We start from the raw sequence: 23,441 nt of genomic DNA, 5'->3' as shown, positions 1-23,441 counted from the left end.
ATGCTTTTTCTGCACAAGTTTATTTACACAGGACAGAAGCTTGATATGTCATGGCTGAACGTCTTGAGATAATTCTATGGCTTTTGCCAGTTAGTCAAAATGACAAACCCCTGTGACTCCTCTTTATACAATGTACAGGAACTTGCTTTTTGGTACTAATTCCTGTGAGGTACTACAGACTGAGTCCTCTGAATTCTTCCTGATATTATCTGATTCCTTTAGGTTTCCCTAATGTAACAGTGGCTCCTAACTGTGACCTAGAATCATCTCAAGGACCCATCATACAAAAACGCGATCCTCCCACTGAGCTTTCTATCCTTAGTGAATCTGTCATGGATTCCCAGGTAATGTATATTGAGTTCCATGCATGTCCCACATTTCTGGGTTACACAAAATAAGAATATTCAAAGGTAGTGTATCCAAGCAGACCTAAACCTTTCTTCTGTGTATGTTGTGGCATCTTGATAACATACAGAGAAAACTGTATTAAATTGAGATAGAATTAGTTTTGCGAGAGTCTGAGAATCACGATTTTTGGATTTCTCAACCTTTAAGTAAGAGAAACGCCAACTTCTTATGTCTCACATTAGCATGCTCTCCCTTTTAATTATTGGATAGAGAACAAACTAATTACAAACTTACTGAAATATACCTATGATTTTTCAACTGTCTGCATACATGGGGACGTAGCCAGTTGGGCTCCAGTTTATTTCAGATCATGCACATATGTACGTACCTCACTTAACTCCACAACCTTGATTAGTACTACAAGTTTTTTTTAATACTTTACATTATTGTGCAATTATTTAGATTTGTGTAACAACTTTAATGTTTGTATAAATTCATTTAAATTTTTATTTAGATTGTGTCAGCATTCCATTTTCTTCTGATAGCACGAATTATACCAGGAATGCTCACTTTGGTTTGAGAAGTGTCATATGACACCTCTGAAAAGTAGCTCACTGCTGAAGACCGTAAGGGCTGTGGAACTGAAAGTGATGGTGTTATATTCTCTTGATTCCCTAATTCTGTTTCCTATTGTCTTGCACAATTGTCTGCAATTTGAGTTGCACTACTGCTCTGTCCATGCATTTCAATGTGTGTTTTTTTTTGTTTTGTTTTTGCTTTGCTTTTATAGTGAAGAATTAACTGTAGCATCACTGGATGCATGTGGTAGGATAGGCTTAGATTTTTAGAAGAAACTAGTACTGATAGCTGTCAGCTGAGTTCTGTGAGTTTTTTTCTTATATTCCTATGAAAATCACAATTAAAGGTTATCCGGTGGGGCATACCCAGAAGGGCAGAAACCTGATAGATTCTTTTTTAATCCTAAGTGTATGTAGTGTGTAGTTCTTATTCAATATGAATTGTTGAAATAAAACATTGAGTATTGAATTAATCACTTGCTGTGTTATTTTCCAAGATAATTGTCAGTATGAATATTTCTCATATACTAAAACGTCTCCCAAAACCTTCCCATGGAGATCTGTGGGGTTCTTTGTTCTGTTGTTGATTTGTAATTTTGTTTTGGAGGTGGGGATTGAAACAAATTAGGGGGAGAAGGGTGGCTTTTTTTCTTGAGGCAATTCCAATTGATGTATAACTTCTTCTTAAAGACAACTTAATATTTCTCTGAGGTTCCTTTTGTTTTCTTTGTCTCCTAAAAAGGCTCTAAATGAAGTGCAAGAAGAAGCATTATCCATCTGTCAATCGGAAGATGGACAGCATGAATCTCTGAATTTCAAATCCAGTGTCAATGCTGACAGGTCAGTGCGAATATATCTGTTCAAGCTTCTACTTCTTTAATACTGGAAATAGGAGTTTAAAGGATATTGTATGGAAGTAGTTAAGTTAGTTGCGTGTGGTCTTTTTTCTGTTTGTTTGTTTGTTTATTTCCCTCCCTGCTCCTTTCTTGACCTCAGAATTCTAGAGAAAGCCTTTGTTGTAATCTTAATACTGGGAATGAATGTGAATAGGGAAGTCACCTGAGTAGTTACAGGTATTCTAAAAAGCTTTTTCTAGATTGCAAAGATTATCTAGAATCATGCTATTATATCACAATTCATTATTACGTTTGTTTTGAATGTAGGCTGCTTCAGATACTGAGAGAAGAAAATTCGTCGGTGAATTCTCGGTTGTGGGCTGAAAGGGGTATGAGAAGAACTACCTTATCACAGGAAGTACCTTTGACTCCTCCAACAACTTTTTCTCCACCATTGGATCGTTCAGGTTGGATTTGCCAAATCACAGACTATCGAGGGTTATTAAGCTGTTAATAGGATTCTATCCAGAATTCCTGTTCTGGGTTGGGGTGAGAGAGAGAGACTTGTTAATTTGGCTCAGATGATCTTCCAGTCTAAAAAGCCAAGTTTTCTAATCTTTCTAATAACTTTGTAACATACTACTACTAAGAACGTATCTCCAATTTCATGTATTTTTTGTTTTGTGTTTAAATCAGCCCTCAATGCTACCAGTGTAGTCAAGAGAATCCATTCAAAACTTCAGAATGAAGACGAAGAAGAGACAGCAGACTCGACTTATACTGTGAGACAAGTGCTGAACCCAAACTCAGGAAAACAAAAGCAAATTTCAGCAAAAAGTTTAGTATTTTTAAAAAATGACATACCTTCTTCTGACTAAGGTCCTTAATATCATAGCGTGAAAGGAATCTTTGGAAGTCATCTAGTTGTGCTCCCTGCTTACAGCAGGGCGAACTCCAAAGACTGATTGAGGGCCTCAGCCATCCAAGTCTTGAGCATCTGTCATTCCACAGCCCCTTACGTAGTGTATTCTGGTGACAAAGCAAAGTCTGTAGCAAGCACGGAACCACCAATATGATTCTGTGGTGCAGCCCCTTACCTTGCTGGCTATAGAGTTCTCCCTCCTGTGGTGCTTTTCTGTTTCTAATACAGCATTTTGGTCGATGCTGTACAGCTTTATGAAGAATTTCAATCTGCATATTCTACATGTAGTTTATACCCGTTGTCAATCCCCTTAAACAGCTGTAACATGTAAAGATAGTTGTAAAAGAGTCACTCATTAAGTATGAGACCTGAAAACAGCTGAAATTTTTCACTGGCTGGTCACTGGCAAATTGTTTCTGTGCTTTTAACTGAGAAGAAAAGTATGAATAGGTTTCTAAGATAAAAGCACCAAACAGCAACGCCAGAGAGGTACTAATATGGGGACAGAAAATGGGGGGTTTGATTATTGAAAATGACTGGAGTGACTAGGGATGTTCTCTTATCATCCATATGATGTTCTCTTATGGACCTCTCCTTTGATTTATTTCAGTAAGCAACATAATTTCATTCCTATTGCAAAGCTTTCTATACAAATTGAAATTTCAATGACTTTTTTTCTCCCCCCAGTGAAAAGAAAACAAACTGTACAGAACTCAGCAAGACAGAGGAGAGATGATTCTCTTGCTAATTCAATCCCTGTTGACCTTCAGAGGGACAATAAATCCAGTCTAGATGTTCTCAGCTGTATGTTACACGAAGTGGAGCATGAACTGGAGGAATATGAGCGATGTACAGGCCGTGAGGTTCAAAAAGCCCAGAGAAGTGAAGGCCTCACAGGATTTACCTTATCCCTGGTGAATGCTCTCTGTCGTTTGATGCGCTACCTCAAAGAGGTGAGAAGACTTTGAATTCCATCTGTAGAATGAAAGAAAAAGGATATAAACTTGCATTAAAGGCGTCAACTTTGGTCTTTCCTGGCTCCCAATCATTTGACTTTGAAGTCTAATTATCATTACTTATTATTTGGATTGCATGCAGTTAGGAGATAAAATTTAATTTGTTAGAAACAGGTATCCCTAATGAAAAGGGAAGAATTCACTGCAGTGGAAGTCTCCAAGTCACTATTTGCAGAAGGTATTAATCAAATTACTTTGAAACTTATTTTTTATGTATGTTCAGAGCTGTAGCAGGGTATTAACTACAACCTTGTTTAGAAGTTCATTTTCTTCTTGGCCTTCCAAAGTTGATGCTATTGTCACTAGAAAAAGAGTACCCGAATCTTCAGTTTTCTTTGAGGAACTCCTTAGCTTTCTTCTTCCATCCGTAGCAGCAATTCCACTTTAAACAAAAACGACCTGAAGTGCTTACTATAGCAATGCACAGCTGCAGCTCAATGGAATTTCATAAAGACAACCACCTGTAAGCTGTGTGGAAATAAATACTGTTTTTAGAAGTTTTTATTTCATCTCTAATCCAGAGCTATTCAAGATGCAGCAGTGGCTCACAGATTCATTGAGCCTTTGTGAAATTGTGAACCAGATTATGACAGTTCTTGCACTCTTAACAGATGCAGAAAAATGTGCTGTCTAAATACCAGTGCTCTATTTCATAGCAAGGGCAATAGATTCCTAATGAATGTGGTACTGTCCTCTTTTGGTTCCTTTTCAGAGTGTATAACCATTGGAAAAATTACTTTAAAAATCTGATTTGTTTTATTATTTCATGTATGGATGCATAACAACTTATAAATTGAATACTGGGTAGTACAGGAATATGAAAGATTCTCCTTTAAGACCTGTGTTGGAAGCAAACAGTGAATGCTCAATTCAAGATTGAAAAATTACTACCATCAGAGGATGGACTTTGGCTGAGGTGTTATGTTTTAAATATTGTTCACAGCACGTGTTCTGTGTTAAAGTTGCAATGCTGAAGCAGGATATTAAACTTGTTTTTTTGTGTAATTGTAGGGAAGGATTTTTTGGAAGTCCAATGAAGTGGTTTCCATCTATTAGGAAAATGTCAATAGCATGAGATTTGTCATAAATGTAATTGGAATCATAATTTTAATGACTCTTTGTGTTCCACAGAAATGCATGTTCTTGAGCCTCTGAATTCCTTTTTCTGTCATTTTTTTCTCTAAGACTCTTTTGTCATTTTTTTTCTTTAGTTGTTACATTCATAAAGAGGAGGCACCATCCAATGTATCTTAAGAGCTTTTATGCTATTCAAACAGAAGGGCAAGGAGTCTTGAGTATTTGTTGAGACTACATATTGTGAAACACATATCCCGACTCTTGTATTCCCAGTTTTAACAGAGTACCTCTGTGATGCTGTTTTTACTTGAATAGATGTGTTATCCTTTCTTCCTTCAAGGAGCTGATTGTTTGTAGGATCATCTTCAGCTTCTGTGAATTTACTACTTAAATTCTGAAGTAGAAATATGCAGAAATCTCTCAAGCTATGAAATGTGATTAATTGTATTCAATGTTCCTCAAGGTAGACAGTACACGTCCATAATCTTCACTGACTTTTCCTCTTTTGTGGAGCTTTAATTAGTGTTAGAATTTGAAAATTCACTGGGAAGTACAGCTTGTCTGTGTTTTTTCCTAAAAACCTAGTGCCTGTGATGCTAGGAATAAATCAAGTCCGTGTGTTCACCATCTGTATTACCTAGCCAGTAGTGCTAGTGAAGTTCCGAAGTTTGAATTACAGCTGGCAATATGTTCCAAGAAAATGAATTTGCAGTGGCTATTTAAAAAGCCTCTGATTTCAGGAATTTCTTCCTTAGTGGTTTTTTACTTCTGGTTCTAATGCCAGCAGAAAAGAATCTACGGTACATGATGGACTACTCTTGCTATAATTTCATCAGTGCAGCACAAAAAAGATACCCAAATTGCTTTTCAGGATCCTTTTGGAGATGGGAGGTATGTCTTTTATTCAGGGGTTCCCTTGAATAAATGGCAGGCTACCATTTGGGGGAGGACCCCGTTTCCGAATTCTGTGGTGCCTGTGTAACTCTTGATAAGCTCTGCTCTGCTAGCTACAATGGTCCAAAAAGTGGCAGTTGCGTAGTCTATTTGCCCATTAGAGATAGAAGGGAGTCTCTGGTGTTCTGTCTTGTACACGAAGCCTGTCTGCTGCTGTAGCCTATCTTAAAATCATAGATTGACAAAGTCTTGTGTTCAAGTAAATTACTCAAAAAGTACACTCTTTTCTGTTTAAAAAAAAAAAAAAAAGAAAAGCATAGATGCTTTCTAGAACTTTTTCTCTCCATGGGAGCAAACATGAGCATGTACTTTATTTAGTTAAATCTGTCTTTATTAGCGTATTAAGAATGCTGAAGAACAGGCACAAGTAGCAAAGGATACTGACAAACATCAGCACACCTGGAATTGTTTCATTACTGTATGGAAAAGAATCAGTGTCTTAAAAATAAATTATGTCAATGCAGAGACAATGCTTGTCATTTCTTCTCTTGTCACTGCAGTCTGTAAAAGTTGTAAGGATTTATAGGATTCCCTGCAGTGTTGTGGAGTAACAAACAAGGAACAGTAAGCAATTTAATGAAGTCCAGTGAAGTCAATTTAACAGTAGTGGGAAGAGCTTTTACGGTATGGTGTGATGTTGAACCATTCCTGTTTTCAACTATGAATCTGTATTAACTATAGTAAGTTTTAAACTTTTTCTCCCTATTTAGAGTGAAATACAACTGCGTGAGAAAGAGTTGATGAGGCAACGTCACGAGGAGATGTTGAATGAGCACCGAGAACTGATCGATGCTTTGACTGCAGAAATACTCCTAGTGAGGGAAGAAAACATTACTATACAGGTACTGAGCCCCTTTCCCCAACTTGCTACGGAGTTTTGCTACAAATGTGGTCTGAGATGCATTGTCCATATGTTCAGGAAAGAAAGTGATAAAATGGAATGAGGAGTCTGAGAACAGCAGTCGTGGGGTGTGGGGAAGGGATGTTTGTGAAGTCAACGTTTTATTTTATTTTATTTTTTTAGTTTGTGTTTAACTTTAAAGCTTGAGAAAGTGCTAGTTCCTTGAAACTGGAAACTGAGCTTTATTATGTACAATCTAATGGTTTAAGCACCTGCCACTATTGGAGCAGTGAAGTGGAATAGATGTAATGCTACATTTTCATTTCTTCAGCTTGTGGTGGAAGTAGATTTTTATTATTAGTTACATGTGGCAATGAAACAATAAACAACCTTGGAGAGGAAGTGGGATGATAAAAAAAAAAAAAAAGAAAAAAAAAGTGATTTTTTTTTTGAAGCAGGAGAAAAAATAAGTAAGAAACATAGAGACATGAATAATATCAGTGGAATCTCACAAATTCATGCAGTGGTATTAAGAGGACAAATTTATTCTCAGTGCTGCTTGTGGTGTATAATTTTCTAATCCATGTTTTCATGTTGCTAGAATAAAAATATTTCTCTCTCTTTCTCTCTCTCTCTCTCTCTCTCCCCCTCTCCCTTCCTTAGAAGAAACTTCAGCAATACATGATTGTAACAGATGAACAGATGACCTCTCTCACTCAAGCATTTAAAAGTCTCCCTTTGGTAGAACCTAGAAGAGAACAAAGTCCAAACCATTTTGGAACTGCAAGCAGAAGTCCATCAAATGGCCAAGGTATGTGTATGTGTGTGTGGAGAAAACTGGAATTGTGGCTACTTTATTTCTCTAGTAGAAAATCTGGTATTTAAGAGATGTCTACTCGAATAAACACCTCTTGTGAGCCTGAATCTCGCTTCTGGAAATTCATACGCCATGGGTTCCACTGTGAGCAGAAGGACTTTGCTACAGACTTTTAAGTAGTCCTATAGGCTGAATTCCATCCCACTGGCTTTCATATATCTGGCTCTGGGCTTGGAAATTATCCATAAAGACAGATCTTGGGCTTGAACTTTTTAAGTGACAAGTCGTTTTTTTCCTGAAAAAGAAGGCGGAAGGAGAATAGCCTTTCCTCACAAATGGGAGGCATCCTTCTGTTCCTTACCCTGTTAAGATGTCTTACAAAATCAAGTTAATCCTGGAACGGGTTGCCTAGGGAAGTGGTGGAGTTCCCGTCCCTGGGAGTGTTTAAGGAAAGGTTGGACGTGGTGCTGAGGGACATGGTTTAGTGGGTGACATTGGTAGTGGGGTGATGGTTGGACCAGATGATCTTGGAGGTCTCTTCCAACCTTAATGTTTCTATGATTCTATGGATTCTGAGGATCTTAGAAATAAAATTAAATTTAAAAAATTAAGAATTGTCCAACTGAAGCAGGACCCTGCCTGTCTGTTGCCGAGACATAGTATGAGATTGGTTCCTCCATTAAACACTGGAGGTCGCTGCCGACCAGAAACAACAGTTGTTAAGCAGCTGGGCTAAGTTAACATAGAACATCTCTGGAAAGAGGGAGAGTGGCTGAAGAAGTTGGAGGGGGAAATATCATGACAAACAGCATGTGGGGAGGATGCTTTGGAAAGGCAGTTCTGCATGGTGAAGCAGAGGAGGAAGATCTTTCTCACCTCTTGCCAGGGTCATTACATAAGGGGTGTAAGGTCTTAAATTCCGTCTCAGTAATGTGAACCACAAACAGTATCTTAGGCAAACAGCCTCTTTTGTCTCTTTACAGAGTGTTTTTTTGTCTCTTGTATTTTGGGATCACATATGTTCTCTCTAATTTCCTGGTAACTTGCTTTTGGGAACAAATATCCTGAGCAGAATCATTAAGAGTGAATTCAAAGATAGCACTAAGGAAGCAGCGTATGCAAGCATGTTAAAATTACTGTGGTCTCACAGCTAGCTACAGCTTTGACTTCATGCTTTTCATTTTTTGCCTCCCTGGTAATCTGTGCCTTACAAGTCTCACGTCTGTGTGCCTTATGCACGGGCTGCAAACAGTTCTCTTAACAGTATGCTGAAATTGTGAGCCTATGTATGATAGCTTTCTTTGCTCTCTTAAGCCCAGTAAAGATTTTTGTTATGTCTTAGTGGGAGTTTTTTACTGGGGGACCAGAAGGAATTTAGGATTATGTGAGGAACATATTGTAGTCTGTCTTTTTAGATATCTTCTACATAAGATATGTAGATATTTTAGACATAAGAAATGTCATTGGCACTTCTTTCTACACTGCTTTTGCTCTAAAACTATTTTTTTATTCTACTCTTGCTTTGTTTGTCTTTTAGAAAAAACTGATTTGAGCTATTTTGAGCCCAGGAGCGATGAAAGCAACAGGGAAAATATGCTGAAGTTACCACAAGAAGAACTGCCTTTCAAGTTTCCTCAGAAGCCAAGTGCCTCAAGTGGTGGAGGAGCAGGCAGAAGCTTGCCGGCTCACATCTTCCAGCCAGCTGTACTGTTGTCACCACCCCGGCAGAAGAGCAATCAGGAGTTGTCTCCCCTCCAGAATGGTGAGATCTCTGGACAAAGTAGATTTTTACTATTTCAGTCTCTCGGGCTCATATTACTTTTGGAGATGTCTTTTCTATGAAACGTTAAATCTGAATGCCTAAGCGCCTTGGCCCTGTAGTTGGAACATCCTGCTTCTGCACTCAGATATGCGTTTCTTTTCTTTTTATGCCTATTGCTAGATTTCTTTTAGACTTTCTGACCCCTGCAGTTCTCCATCTGCAGTCCTCTGTCAGTGACAAACCAGACTGGCATTTTTAACTTGTACTGGTTTTGATTGTCACTGTTTGCTGTAGCTCTTTGTCTGCGATTTACAGCACGTCATCTGAGCTCTCCCTCCACTGAGGGTGTAATCCAGCCTCTGTCACCTATAATGGTGGAACCACTGAAGACTGGAAACCTAGGACCTTAGCAGCCTGTGCTGCAGACAAACAGGGATGTCTGTAGGCTGCATACTCCTTGAGCTAATCTCCCCAGCAGAGATTTTTTCCAAAAAAAAACTGGGAGCAAGTTTCCGTATGAGTTTCATTTAGTAGTACACAGGAAGTGGTTGAAGAAGTTTGGGGTGAAATTATGTGGTGCCAGATTAACTCACAGTCAGTATTTGTAGGCTTTGGGAGTGTTTCAGGTTGCTGAGTGTGATAGGCCCCTGTAAAGCTGTGTTGTTGAGGGACAGATAACTCTCAATTACTGGTTTGGTTGCTGACAGGAAACAGGCCACAGCACTGAGGCTTTATGCCTTCTCTCCTTTCATCCTACTCCTGTCATCTGTATTGATTTGTAACCCTTTTTTTAGTTGGAAAAATGACCAAAAAGTCACTTTAATTTTAACAATTTACCAGGACAAGACAATTGAAAATTTATATCTAGTTTAAGCTTTTGGTAGTATGCAGTGCTGTGAGGAGGCACATAATAAATAAGGAGGAAATGAACTAAAGATAGTTTTCTTCAAAGAGCATCATCTGGCATCGGTCCCATTGAGAACTGTTAGACATGGTCTGCCATTTGAAACAGGAACGTGAAACCATACTCGTAGACTTAGCTATAGTTAGGTATGTGAGAAATGCATTGTTCTTTTGAGACTGTGAAGAATGCTAAATGGCTCAACAAATACTTTTTGAGTATTTCTTTATAAAAAATGGTTCATAGAACAGTAGATGTAGGTTTAAATTTTTGAATGTCATGCTCTGCTCCAGTGGCAAAAGCTAATGCTTGGGAAAGAATGGCTATTTGGTATGTAAAACATGGAACCTCTGGTTTTGATCACAAAATCCAAGTTGGACTTTGCGGGTGACAGCGCTGTAACGTATTTGGTCGTGTGTGGTGTGTTACCAGTTTGCTAACAATGACCACAAGAATATTTAACTCTTTCTGTTGGCCACAGTGCTTCAACTTCTTCTTAGGGAATAGGTAAATTATTATTCCAGAAGTGTTGTATTGTACCATTCCAAAAGCTTTGTTACCAATCCAATATAAATAGCAGAAGAAAATACATACTTACAGTTTATTAGATAAGGTAATTGGTTTTGGGAAAATGGAGGACTTACGCAGAAGCAGTGGTTGATATATCAGCTAAGACATTCAAAACATTTCTCTTCTCCCTGACTTTTCTCTCAAGCTCATGTACAGTGTAAGACTATTTGCAGTAGGAAATAATGCTGTTGAGTCCTTGCAGCAGGATCTTGCATAGAGTGATTTGGATCAGTAACATACGCCATTTAGGCTAGATATTACAATTCAAATTCCTGCTTGATTGTTACTAGCCTGATGCAATAAAGTTACTATTTGTTTTCCTTAAAAAAAAAAGTCTCTTTCATTACTGATCATTTATTTTTTGTTTGTAGTATTTACAACAATTTCTCAGTTTACTGAAAACACTGAGAGAGAACCAGGCAAAGAAAAGAGCTCACCTTCCTCCCTGAGAACACAGAGCACAACTGAGGAAACCAGTCTCATCACTCAAAGGCAACCAATTCCTACTGCAGACAAAGACTTGGAGAGTTCCCAAGAGAAAATCAGTCTGTCCTGCACAGCTGATGCCAGAAAAAACAGCGCAGTTGAAGAGTTCTCTCAAAGCAGTGATCTGTTGGGACAGATAGCTGAGATCACACGGCAGAACTCACTAATTAAAACTCAGCTGAGCAAATTGAAAAGCTTCTCAGAAGACAGAAGTACCTGCCTACATCAGCCAGACTCAATGCAAAATACAAATCCTAGTTCAGACTCGTCACAAGGACAGGTGAGAATTTAACAGAAGGCTGGACTCCCTTTTTTGCTGGTCTGCTTTCCCATAACTTACTGATTCTTTTAGACTGTTTCCTACCCGTCAGTTCCTTTAAGAAAAAGAGTAGCAAAACAGATATTCTTTTCATTCATGTGGACTTTGATTTTACCATTCCCTTAGGAGGTCAACAATAGTTTCTCATATTGGGTCTATGTTGTATACAAGTGCTGAAAAGCCCCATATGTGCAGCATGTTTATAAACTTTGAGTATGGTTGTGCTGCAAAGAAAGAGGTGATTGCAATAGGCGTATCTCTTGTAGCTTGGATAATACTATCAGTGAAATAAGTGAATAATCATAGAATCATTTTGGAAAAGACCTCTAAGATCACCAAGTCCAACCATTAAATATATTAATAGTGAAAACACTGCACCAACCCATAGGTTCTTGTCAAGCTTTTATAATATGTATTTAAATCCATGCCATGTGTCTCTTCTGCTACTCTGACCCAGAAGCCCATGGAATTTAAGATAGTTTGGGTACATCACTTGCAAAAAAAATGATACTAGGGTATGTGCTAGTTGGATCTGTCTTGGCAGTTTTACTGTGCGGTGAAAATCCCCAAATCTTGGAGAAAGAGAACTTCAAGGCTTCAATTCACATAGAAAATCTTTAGTCTGCAACTAAACAGCTATTCAGTGGCACCCCAGCGAGTGGAGTTAACATCACAGAAATGTCTAATCCCTGCCCTCGCTGCTAGCTTTGCTTCTGTTCCATCACAGTGGCTAAATTACTGTTCAGTTAAGGATACTAAAGACTTTAAATTCCCTCATGTAAATGTAGGCTGAGAATGTGTGGTTACCATCCTCATTGTAATACGTATAACATTGAGTCATGTAGTTGTACAGGATTATGCAAACTTCTTAAATGATCTTTTTGTGAAAATAATTACTGGAGCAGAAGGTGTCAAAATGGATGAAAACCTGGTTTAAAAATGAGTTCCAGGATAATTCTGCCACAAATGTGCTTTTGCTTCTACACTCACTCCTGAATGTGTGTCTTTCTGGTTAAATATTTTCTTAATTATGGTTAATTGCTAGAGGGTTGAGGGGGTGCTGGTGCTGGTACTGGTACTGTTTGGAATAATGCAGATAAGCTATTTTTCCTATTTTTAGGAAGACCTATTTAAAACATTGTGTTTAGTCAATTAAGGACCTAGACAAAGGACAATGAAAGGGACCAAATCAGATTTCTCACAGAAGGTGCTATATAATTAAGTTTACTTAATTTTTCGTTTGAGAATTAAATGTATAGAAGTACTTGAAATATATTGCATGCTCTCCCTCAAGGTGCAAATTTAAGTTTTTTAATTGGAAGTATAATTATCCAATTATCTAAGTAGACTCATCTTGTGGTAACGAAGAGCTTGGAGGAAAGAATAGCAGAGTTGAATCGTCAAAGTACAGAAGCACGTGATAAGCTGTTGCAGCTAATAGATCAGCAGAAAGTAGCTGCTGCTGATCTGGTCTCTCCAATGATATCTTCTGTTCTGCCCCCATCCCTAAATTATACTGGTAAGTACCCAAGTTTGGGAGAAACAAAAACTGGTAAGATGATGTTTTTCCCCTTTTGTGGGTGACCTGTCCTGAACTGATTGTAGTTGTGGTCAGCAGTATACTTTCTGTTAATGCCTGTGTGGTACAAACACTCCTTGGTTTTAGAGGTGGAGGACTTCAGAGAGCTTAAAAAAATCTATCAGCTAAAATTCCCCTAAAATTAGTTTCTTAGTAATTAGTTACTTTGCTGCAAATATTGTGTTTCGTGGTAAATTTGTTCTTTGCCGTGCCCTTGTCTGCAGAACAGTTCTGCTATGCAGTCACTGAAGGGCAGAACTAGGCTTTGTGGCCAGCAGATGGCAAGGGAGATCCTTGGTGTCTGAAATTCCCAATATTTTCATTCTTCTTGCAGCATGTTAACCAGTCCTCTATGATGGAGAATCTTTTTTGAAAAGACTAAGTATTTACATCAAGCTTCTACAAATGTTATCTGTATCTCAACCACATTTTTGAAGTTTAAGTCTTTTGAGTGCTCTTTCCATCAGACTACCTTGCTGAGTTATTGCCAGTCCTAACAGAAAGAAGTAACTGAAGCTTCCAGTTATCTGAAAAGATAAATTATTGAAGGGGATGTTCTTGCCAACTCAAGACCCGTAGATTAGCTGCCATTTGTAACTATAAACAAAAATACTTTCCAGCAGATGAGGCCTTCTTAATCTTTTTCGTGGAGTTACTGCAATTACAAGCAGAACTGTGTGAGCAAGTACACACATGCTCTATCTAGGACACCCACCCTTTCCCCCTTCGTAAACCGCAGAAGATATATAAAGGGAAGTACTTGAGTGGGGAGAGGAAGGAGGAGGAGGAGAGACCGCATGTGTGCACATGCATGCAGGTGCATACGCAGTGACTCACAGAGTGGGATCTTAACACTTTTAGCACTTCTATGGCTGTTTTAAGATAAATTCAGTGTGAAAAGTAAAATCTAAAGGAAAAAGTCGAGAAATCTCGGGTTTCTAAGTCTCCGATTACTTTAAAAAAAAAAAAAAGTGTTTATCCAGGGAACAGACATTCTGTTTCTATGCACATTGTCCATAGTTGCTCTGAATAACTGCTTTTAATGTCTGTCATTATAAGAGGACGGATATTGGGTTGAATGGACCTTCAGCCTGAAATTTTATGTCCGCATGAATATATGTTTATATATTCTATGGAATTGTGAAGAGTTATTTGGTGGTCCTCAAAAAAAAAAAAGTGAAAATGAAATGAATATTGTGAAATGCTGCTGTGTTCTCATCAAAATCAAGCTATTATTTATTTCATAGAAAATGCAAGGAAGACGATTGAAGTGTCTATTCCTGTGGCAGCTTCTATGGACAGCTCCAAAGAAGATAGCGTTTCCCCTGCCAGTGTGACCAGTGTAAGAAGGTAAATGTTGACCCTTTACTGTTTTATTTTTTGTAGTGTCTTGATCGCATGCACAGCAGAACTGTAACATGATGGAAAAATCACGATGTCTTTCTCTTGGCTTCATGAACTTTCCCAGACTTCATCAAATTCTGCTCTTTGGAAATAGGACAAACATTCAATAGCTTCTTCAAATTTCATTGTTTGTATTTAAAATACCTCCACTGTGACATAAAACTGATCACGTGAGATCTAAGATGTGATTTCAGTGACTACTTCCTTTTTTTTAAATGTCATCTTTTATGTTTACAGGTCTGTAGGGGACTCTAGCAAACCTTGTTCACCCCTAAGTGCCACATCAGAAATCATGAAATTAACTTCTGTCAGTCAAAGGCCAAAGGTAAGACTGAAAAATCTTCAACGAGTAAGTTTGATTGCCGTGTCATATAAAGAGAATGCAAGATAGATAAAGAAGGGGGTAGGGAGCTCAGTCCTACCGTAAATCTGCTGTGGTGAAAGGTAATTGACTCATGTCAGTTTAGGTTCTGGACAAACTGAGCACTAGTGATGTTGATTGTTTGCTGTCACGGGGCTGGTGTTTACAAGCGAGTATTCCTGTAACTACTCTTTCTGCTGTGGCATTTATTTCTATTTGTGTTTAGAATGGGGAACCTCTTTCAGGCTTTCACTGGTGGTTCCAGAGAATTTCAAGTAGCCTTTATGATGTGGAGTGATGTGTAAGAGAAAAGCAAGCTTTCACCTAGCCATTGCACAAGTGCTGAAAACTAAGTAAATCTGAAAGTAAAGAAAAATCACTGATCTTGATTACTGATTCCTAATATGCAAAAAGAATAGACTACAGAGATGCTTTCACATTGGAATTCCAGACAGTAGTGTAGTCTGGTAAACCATTCATAGATCTGTTTGTAGCAACCGTGAGAAGATACTAATGCTGTCTTTCCAGATATCCAAAATAACTGAACTTGGGAGTCCAAGACTTCCTGCCCTGATAGGGAAGTAAACATCCCCATAGGGGAAGTTCAGAATACTTAAGGTAGATGTGACTTAAGCTAGGTGTCTATAGTTGACAGTGTGATTACCTCTGTGGTCCCTGTGGCAGACAATTGCTTCATATCAGGGAAGTGGATAATCCGACACAAGCCAGCACTGACTAGCAAGTCTGTGGGAAGCTTATGATATATGACTTTCAACTTGTTTCCTCTTTTGCAGGCAGAAAAACAAAAAGAAGAAGGTTGGTTTGCATTGTCAACGCATATTATGTAAAGGAAGCTGCGCTTGAGTCCTTTTTTTATTTTAATTTTCTTATGAACCGCAATTTGGATCACTGTAGTCTCCCTCTCCAGATGTACAGTTTAACTCTGGAGTGCTTTCATGTCAGTATAAAAAGGTCAATATGGTATAATACTCTGTATGGCACAAATACAATAAGGAATTCCTGGGAATGAGTTTCCAGACTGGATGCATTGCATCACCTGTTTTCAAAGAGGCTGCTGTAGCAATACAAACGGGCTGCACGCCTATCCAATACCTGTATTACATATGCTGAAGAAAGAAGGATCTAGAAAATGTATGTGGAACTTAACATTTCTGGAGCATGTATTTGCACATGACATGGGATTGAAAAAAATCCAGAAAAACTCAGATGACGCATATGCACATACGTTCAGAAACAACCTGGAGATTAGGAAGCCAGTCTATTTCTGCTGGATGAGAATTTGCTTCAGAAATAATTCCTTCTGTGTTTTAGTTACCCCCCAAATTTGTATTTTCTGTGCAGTTAATATATCAAGGATTGCTTCTGGACTTGGGGATTGCTTTTTAAATATATTTTTTTACAGTAAAAATAAAGTGACTATTGGAAGTTGAAATCAGAATCTCTATTTGTTATATACTAAAATGTGATCTTTGATACAATAGAAAACTGATGTAAGTTATATTCAGCTGTCCTAATGTGTATGTTTGTGTGTGTGTATAGTACTCTAATGACCATGTTTGCACATTGATTTTATTTGACTTTTTAAAAATAGCTGTCATTTTAGATGATTGACAATAAAATACATTCATTCCTTACATTATAGTAAACCTGGGCAAAAACCTTTACAATTGCAGATTTTTTCTGTCTTAAAAAAAATCTCAAGTCTGCATTTTATGAGTAAAGCATCCCTTTAAAATTATTATTTTTTAAACTGACCTGGTCTAACATCCCTAAAGATATTAGTAGAGTGTGGTATAAAAAGGGGCCAGTCCCTATCCTTTCAATCAGTTCAGTTTTAAGAGAATGAAGAAATTTTTTTTTCTATTAAGAAGGGAGCAGTTGCTTTTAAACACACTTTCTGAATATAAAAACTGTGGGATGAAAAAAGAACACCTGTTCAAATATTCATTGAAATGAATGTGAGTGAGGCAACAGTTAAAACTGCTTGGAGGAAATAACTGCTTCTGCACGAGCTGTTCAATGCCAAGGTTGGAAGGGACTGCATAACCATGGTGCCTGCACATTAATGCTGTTGTTGCTGACTTCCTCTAAGTTATCAGTTAGTTATCAGTTGCCACACATGCTCTGTAATCAGGGAAGAGATTGAATTATCATCTTCCTAATTCATGTAGTCTGAAATTTTGTTTAGGAATAAAAGAATTGGAATCAACCTTTTGAATCATCAGCTGGTGTCCTTGAATTGGAAGCTTCCTTTATCAAATTATTTGTTTTAAAGCTGTCATCTTAGCTGTATGCCAGGCTTGTAAATGCTTACTGAGAAGTACTGCTGTCTTTCCTTTTGATTGCTGAGAGTAAGATCCGAGTCTCCTTGGAATCGGTAGAGCTCAGGTTCAGGAGGACCACGGGGGTCCTGCTTCAGAGTTGGGACTACTGACCTTTTGCTACATAAAATGGCATTTGGGGTGCAGAGCCTGTGGCCATCTGAAGCAGTAGGACCGTGCAGAACTACTGCCCGGGTCCCAAAATCTGCATAGCTGTGTTAGCAAAGTAGTGAACTCCAACTAGTCACTCCTGCCTCTCAGCACAGGCAGCTGGCTCAGCTGCCACCCTGCACTGATGGGGCTAGCCAGGTGCCAGAGCTTGCTTTCAACGTGGACTAAATGCTCTGTGCTATTTCAGAAGGCAGGAATGTGCTACTGGGCGTCTGTAGTTGTCCTCCCACAAATTCCTATACATCATAGGACTGGGGGAAGGCAGCGTCCTACTGCTCAGGGTCACACAGCATTTTATGACTAAAAACAAGCTGCAGCTGAGGTGTGGTGGAAGTGCATATGCTGGAAGTCTGTATCTTACTACACTATTCATGAGAAACTATTACTGATTTTTTTTGCCTGTTCTAGATAATGTAACTGCAGTTGCTAGTAACACCTCTGATTTTTCATATATGGTAAAGGAGAAAGTTTTAGGCCTTCATCTTTGTTTTTCAGTTGTGTTAAAACATAGACACACTGGTGTCATCCAGTCCCAGAGCTCAGTGCAGTGTTTTTATTGCTAATGATTTTAAGATTTTGCATGGTAAACATTTTACTTGCATTGCTTCCTTTCTTCCAGGTGTTTCATGTTCCTCCTTTTTTTTGTCTTAAATGTCAGCAGAAGGACATTTGGCCACAGACCACAGTAAACACAAAAGTAAAAAGCAGGTACAGAAAAGCACTGCAGTCTTTGCTTTTCCTTGTCATCCTCATTTAACAGGTGTTCCAAACAGAGGTTGGTTTCCCTTTGAAAATGTTTCAGGGGAAAAGCATGAGAAAGTTTCCTACCGATGTTTTGATTGCAAAATTCCAAATTAAAATCTTCATTTCAATTAGTGCTTTCGTTTTAGTTTTGGAAATGGGAAAACTGTTTTTCTTGGGTTTTCAGTTCTTTCCTCTTTCCTAGTCATCAGTCCTTCTGCAGTTACATGAAGGAGGCTCTGTGCAATGCCTTGCTTGGGTTTTATTTTGTTTTTGAAATTTTAGATAGCTGATAAATAGCTGAGGGCAGGGAGCAGAGAGATGAAGTCCAGAAATAGATCTTGCTTTCTGCTTTACGCTTATGCGTACTTGCTGTAATTTCTGGGAAACCAAAAGGTTTCTAGGACTGATACTTTAATCTTTGTTTCACATTAGACTTTAGGAGGACATACAATGTCCATAAACCCTTTTTAAATGGAAAAAGCTCCAGTGAGAGTACTTCCCTCTGAAACCTTTAGCTGTACAGAATTGCCAGCACCATCAGGAAGGTGATCTGGCACTGTTGACTCAGGTTGCCTAGGTGGGTGTTAAGATGACTATCCCTAACGGTAGTGATGTAGCCCTGTAGGTCTGAGGTGGCAGGGACTGAGTTGCTAAGATTGATTGCATTGCAGTTGCTGAGATGCCTTAGTCTTTTTAGCTGTGGAAATAAGGAAGTGTCACTTGCAACCTGAAGAACCTCTGTAATGACAGTAGAGAGAGGGGAAGGCTACCATGACAAAATAAGGTCTAATTTAAATGTGCTTTTAGAGCTGTGCTGTTACCCAAAGGGAGAGAAAAGCACAGAGCTGTGTAGCTGCAGAGTTTTGGAATATTTTACTGCTGAAAGATGCTTAATCAGTGTAATTTGTTAAGAAAAAAAAAAAAAAAAAAAAAACAAAACACTATTTATTTGAGAAAGTGTACTGAAAAAAAAGGGCTTAAATATTTTTTGTGTGATGGATTTAAATGCCTTATGTTAATTGAACCCTAGGGGATCTGAGTGCCTTGCTTTTGCCAAAGTCTGCGATGCTTTATCGGTGACTAGTCCCTCTGAGAATGTAAAACATAAGGAGTTAAATGTGATAAAGGAACTTCCAGGCACACAGTTTTAGAGATGCTCCTCAAGAGAGCTGAAGTACGGTATCAGAATACTAAGATCAGCTGTGACACACAGTAACTATACTATAAAATGATTATTACATTGTAATACCTGTATGATGTTATACTGCGCGCTAACAAAGCCGTTTTTCAGAGGTTTATCCCCACGTTTCTGCAGGCACAGCTTATTTTGTGCCTTTGAAAAATATTGTCGCAGCTGTCAAAGCTATTTGAGGAATTCTATGCAGCAGCACCGCTCCACTGTCTCTCTAAACCTAGTCTCTGCCCAACCCTTACTGAACCCTACAGGCTACAAGCAAGACTCTTCAAGAATTCAGGCTTGCACTTTGCCCCTGCTACAGAGATAAAGCTACACCTCCAGCGACACAGACAGATGGATAGACCAAGTTTGAGAAACAGATCTACTGGATGTAAAAGTATTTGTCTTAATGCATCCACATACAAGTTACCCTGAGCGGGGTGCAGGCAGTGCTGGGCTGGCCTGCAGGTACAGCCTGGCCTTCACACTGTACAAGCCCTGTGGCTGCAGGATAAACGCAGCTGGCTTGTGGTAACAGAGGAGCCTGCAGGCAGCTCCCACTCGGTACCAGAAACTGTACCACCTGCACGGCCTTGCCTTCATCTGACAGTGCAGCAAGAAGGCCTCTGAGGGCTTCTCTTCTGTAGAAATGATTAATAGAATTGTTTACTTGCAAGCAAACAATGTGTAATAGCTTGAATGACCAAAAAGGAGGAGCTTCTCTCCGTGGATGGGATCTGTGCCGTGTGCTGTGGGAGAAATCCATCCAGGGTCCAAGTGATGCTGCGTGAATTTGGGGTTCCTTGTGTCTGAAGGGACATAAGGTTTACTTGCTATTGATATTCCTCTTGTTGTTCTAAGTAAAACAGCTATTTTATTAAGCTGTTTGTTGTCAGTCCTTTCTTGCTGAGATCCATAAAAAGCTCTGCACCAAATCCAGATGCAGCTAAACATGATGCATGTTTTACATCTTATATAGCGTTTGTTACCTAAAGAATCTGAGAGAATCTGAAAATGGGATTTCTTACCATTTTTTCAACTGAGGTATGGAGCAAGCTATGGAAAATTCCAAGTTTCCTGGTCCTAGCACAGCACTGCCTTGGGCTGGGCTGGGCTCAGAGACACGCTGCCCCTGCACTGTGAAAGCTGTGCCTCTGAGTGGTTGCATGACTGCAGAGTCCTGAGCCACCTGTGCTCTTCAGAAGCACAAGGTCTGGTCAAGAACGATTTTATCTTCATCATCACGACTTTATCTTCTGCTGTCTTTACGTGTGCACAGCCCAGCCTGGCAACTGTCTTGTGTATGGCTCTATCCCATGACAGGAGTCACAAAAGTTCTTCTGTCCTTTCCTTCTGTGGCACCTGAAGGGTGCGGGTGGTGGTGGTGGGAGAGCAGGCTTTGGACAACATGGAAGAGGAGCCTGTAAGTCTCAAAGTACTAATTTTCCATCCTAATAACAGCATTAAGACATATATCCCTTATATTTCTTAATTGCATTTCCTTGGAAGCATTTCTTCAGTCACAGAAAACACAGATATTCTTACACGTCACTTCAAAGCCACCAATTCCCTGGGCAAGAGGAGCAAGACGGCACGAGGTGGGCATGGAAAGGCAGATGTAACTGGCAGTAACCTCCGCTAACTGCAGACAAGAAGTGGACTCCAGCAATGGGTGGGGTAGAGCTGGAGGGAGCAGCTGCCAGGCTTGCGTGTCCTGCCCTCCTTGAAGTTGTGCAGCACAGTTACTTCACCGTTTATAACAATTAGTCACAAGCTCCCGCCCAGCCTTCTTGAGAACTGCCAAGTGCAACTGAGACAGCACCAGAGAGGAAAAGGGCGAGTGCCTCTTTTCAGCCTAGCAGGCTTGCCAGCTCTGGTGACCAAGCACAGTTTCAGCAGAAGCTTAGAAACAGGAAAAAAAGACGCTTGTTTCTGACACAAAAGCTTTGCCTCCTCTGTAGTCCCTGCACAGCAGCTTGGTTGAGTGTCTGAGGTAGGAACAGAGAGTGAGGTGCTTTGGAAGAGCTACCACGGAGAAGAGAAGTGGTCCCAGACAGATGAAGTTCTTGCTGGGATAAAAAAAAAAAGCCTTTATATTCACCCTCCTTCCCTGATCCTCTCTCTCTCTCACCCACACACCCACACTATATGCACCCATGAGAATAAAGCTTTGTCAGGTCTCATACTGAGCACAAACCTTATCTGGGATGCTGTCTCGAAGTAACGCCACCAAATGGTACATTTTGTTACTTCCCACTCACACCCTGGATGCTCTTTGCTCCTTCCACACACATACACCTCCACTGCGTGATCTGTAGTTGCTCTGTGAGGAGCAGAATTAATTCAGCTTGCTCTTTGCTGAATTGCTGCACCATTTTTCCAGCTGCTACCTGCCACCACCATAATAGCTGCATCCCCATGGAATAACCTACTGTAGGTAATACCCTCATGACCCCCATGGTCTGGGCAGTGAAGAGAAAGGGGAATGGCTCTGTTGTCTTCTCGGTGTGAGCATTAAGTGTCTTACTTATCAATTTTCTTTAGCTTATAGGAACTTACTAACTTTAAGGTCAACTCCCCTGTCTCAAATATGGCTGAAGGGGAGGTTAAAAAGCTCCCAGCAAGGCCCAAGAGGTCGCACAGAACTTACTTCCTTAGAAAATCTGGCTTGAAAGAATTCCAGTTTCATCTTCCTTTCCAAAAAGGCAGGCAGGACACAGGATAGATTAAAAAGAATATATATAGCTGGCAGAAAGCTAGAAGTGGCAGCAGGTGGCTCGAACGCAGCAGGGTGGAGGGGAGAGCAAGAATGCCCGGTCAGAAGCCACAGCAGGGGCAAGCCTGAGCAAAGCCAGCGCTGCTGGGTGCATCAGCTGCAGCTGCTTTTGTCTTCAAAGAGCCACTGCTGATTGAAAGGGCACTGCTGACCACCTCGATCTTGGTGTTTCCTGTTGCAAATCAGGAAGACATGAGAGATCAAGCTTTCTCTTTTTGCTGCTTGCTTTCCGTTTCATGTGTTCACAGATCTCTGTACCCTATGCTTCCTGTTTGCTCTTTCAGGATCCAGAGAAGCACTCGTGCATGGCGTCTGTGCCTCTTCCACAGGTTTAGCCTGCCGGGTGTGCTGTTTTACTGCCTTCTTCCTTCACCTCTCCCATATCACACTGCAATGGTTTATGTCTTTCTGCTGCAGTGTGGGTTGGATGTGTGACAGCAGCTTACAGAAACGTACTTCAGAGTCATGCACGAAGATGAAGAGACTTGGGCTTATGTTAAATAAGGCTCATCAGTTTCAGTTTCTTTTAGTCCCTCCAACTCAACACTGGCCTGAAAGGAAAAATCTGCTAGAAAATTTGAAAGAGAGTATAGGTGTGCACGTGTGAAGGGAGATGTTTGGTAGTGAAGGTGTTTCTCAGAAAAGCAACTACTCCCAGAAATGCCATGTAGTAACTTTGTGAGGGACCCTAGGGCAGACATCCTCCATTCTCTATCCCAGTCAGTGACCCAAGCAGGGGATGGGTGTAGCCTTCCTGCAGCAGCTGTCACATTCCCCATGCCTTCAGCTTCCAGAAATTGTGTCATGTGAGACTTGGCCTGGAGGAATGCGCTCATGTGCCTTACAGGCCCAGCGCAGGCAAAGGTCAAGTGGTACCTCCTTTTTGGAAGGCAGACTTACTAATCGTGGCCTGATTCTGCCTTGTCAGAGGGCAGTCCTACTCCTACTCCTGGTGGGAGTCATCTCTGTCACGATAAAGAAGAAAAAAAAGACAGCTGTGTGGCCTCAGGAGTCACAGGGCACTGCCCAGTAGCAAGAGTGCTGCAGAGTTAAGGGACGTACGTACTCAGCTCGGAAGTTCAGGCTGGGACAGGGACACATGAACTCACCCTAAGGCATTTTATCAGGAGTCTTCTGATGCTTCTTGTGGGATTTTCCCAGTGACCTTTGTTTGAAAATCCGTAGCCTGGGTTACATGTGGCAACACCAGCAGCAAAAAGCGCTGTGCAGTTTCAGTTTGAGCACTTGCAGGCCCTGATGTGTCTATCTGCAGGCTCAGAGCAGATATTCAACAAGCAACTTTTGGAGGTTGGCTTTGAAGTTTGGTGCTTGATTGCAACAGGAACAATCCAGAAATATGTGTGGGGTGTGGATCTGTCCCTCAGTTTTTGTTATAACTAGGCACACACAAAAACTATGTCTGAGATCATATACACACAAAACCTGGACCCACCAGGAGG

At 40.0% G+C, this 23,441-nt stretch overlaps 1 protein-coding gene and 1 long non-coding RNA gene across 3 annotated transcripts in view; one reads left to right on the top strand and one right to left on the bottom strand.

Annotated features, from left to right (window-relative positions):
- SPICE1 (spindle and centriole associated protein 1) overlaps positions 1 to 16,222 on the top strand; it is a 20,858-nt gene extending 4,636 nt beyond the window's left edge. Inside the window, exons 5-17 of one of the 2 annotated variants that reach the window (XM_083819958.1) lie at positions 223 to 344; positions 1,669 to 1,766; positions 2,090 to 2,229; positions 2,459 to 2,599; positions 3,372 to 3,637; positions 6,442 to 6,573; positions 7,236 to 7,383; positions 8,927 to 9,151; positions 10,994 to 11,388; positions 12,775 to 12,946; positions 14,254 to 14,356; positions 14,648 to 14,735; positions 15,566 to 16,222. In XM_083819958.1, coding sequence (XP_083676084.1) covers positions 223 to 344; positions 1,669 to 1,766; positions 2,090 to 2,229; positions 2,459 to 2,599; positions 3,372 to 3,637; positions 6,442 to 6,573; positions 7,236 to 7,383; positions 8,927 to 9,151; positions 10,994 to 11,388; positions 12,775 to 12,946; positions 14,254 to 14,356; positions 14,648 to 14,735; positions 15,566 to 15,619 — 2,084 coding nt within the window. In that variant the 3' untranslated portion in view covers positions 15,620 to 16,222. Of the gene's footprint in view, positions 1 to 222; positions 345 to 1,668; positions 1,767 to 2,089; positions 2,230 to 2,458; positions 2,600 to 3,371; positions 3,638 to 6,441; positions 6,574 to 7,235; positions 7,384 to 8,926; positions 9,152 to 10,993; positions 11,389 to 12,771; positions 12,947 to 14,253; positions 14,357 to 14,647; positions 14,736 to 15,565 lie in introns of those variants that run through there. The other variant, XM_083819959.1, reaches the window with a different exon arrangement.
- LOC310892338 lies at positions 15,879 to 23,441 on the bottom strand. The gene is made up of 2 exons (XR_014578054.1): positions 21,856 to 23,441; positions 15,879 to 21,274 (listed from the first exon to the last, which is right to left on the bottom strand). It is a non-coding gene; the product is annotated as an uncharacterized lncRNA (long non-coding RNA).

This window comes from Anser anser (genome assembly GCF_964211835.1).
Source record: "Anser anser genome assembly, chromosome: 1".
Classification (NCBI taxonomy): Eukaryota; Metazoa; Chordata; class Aves; order Anseriformes; family Anatidae; genus Anser; species Anser anser.
This window is presented reverse-complemented; position numbering and strand designations above follow the sequence as displayed.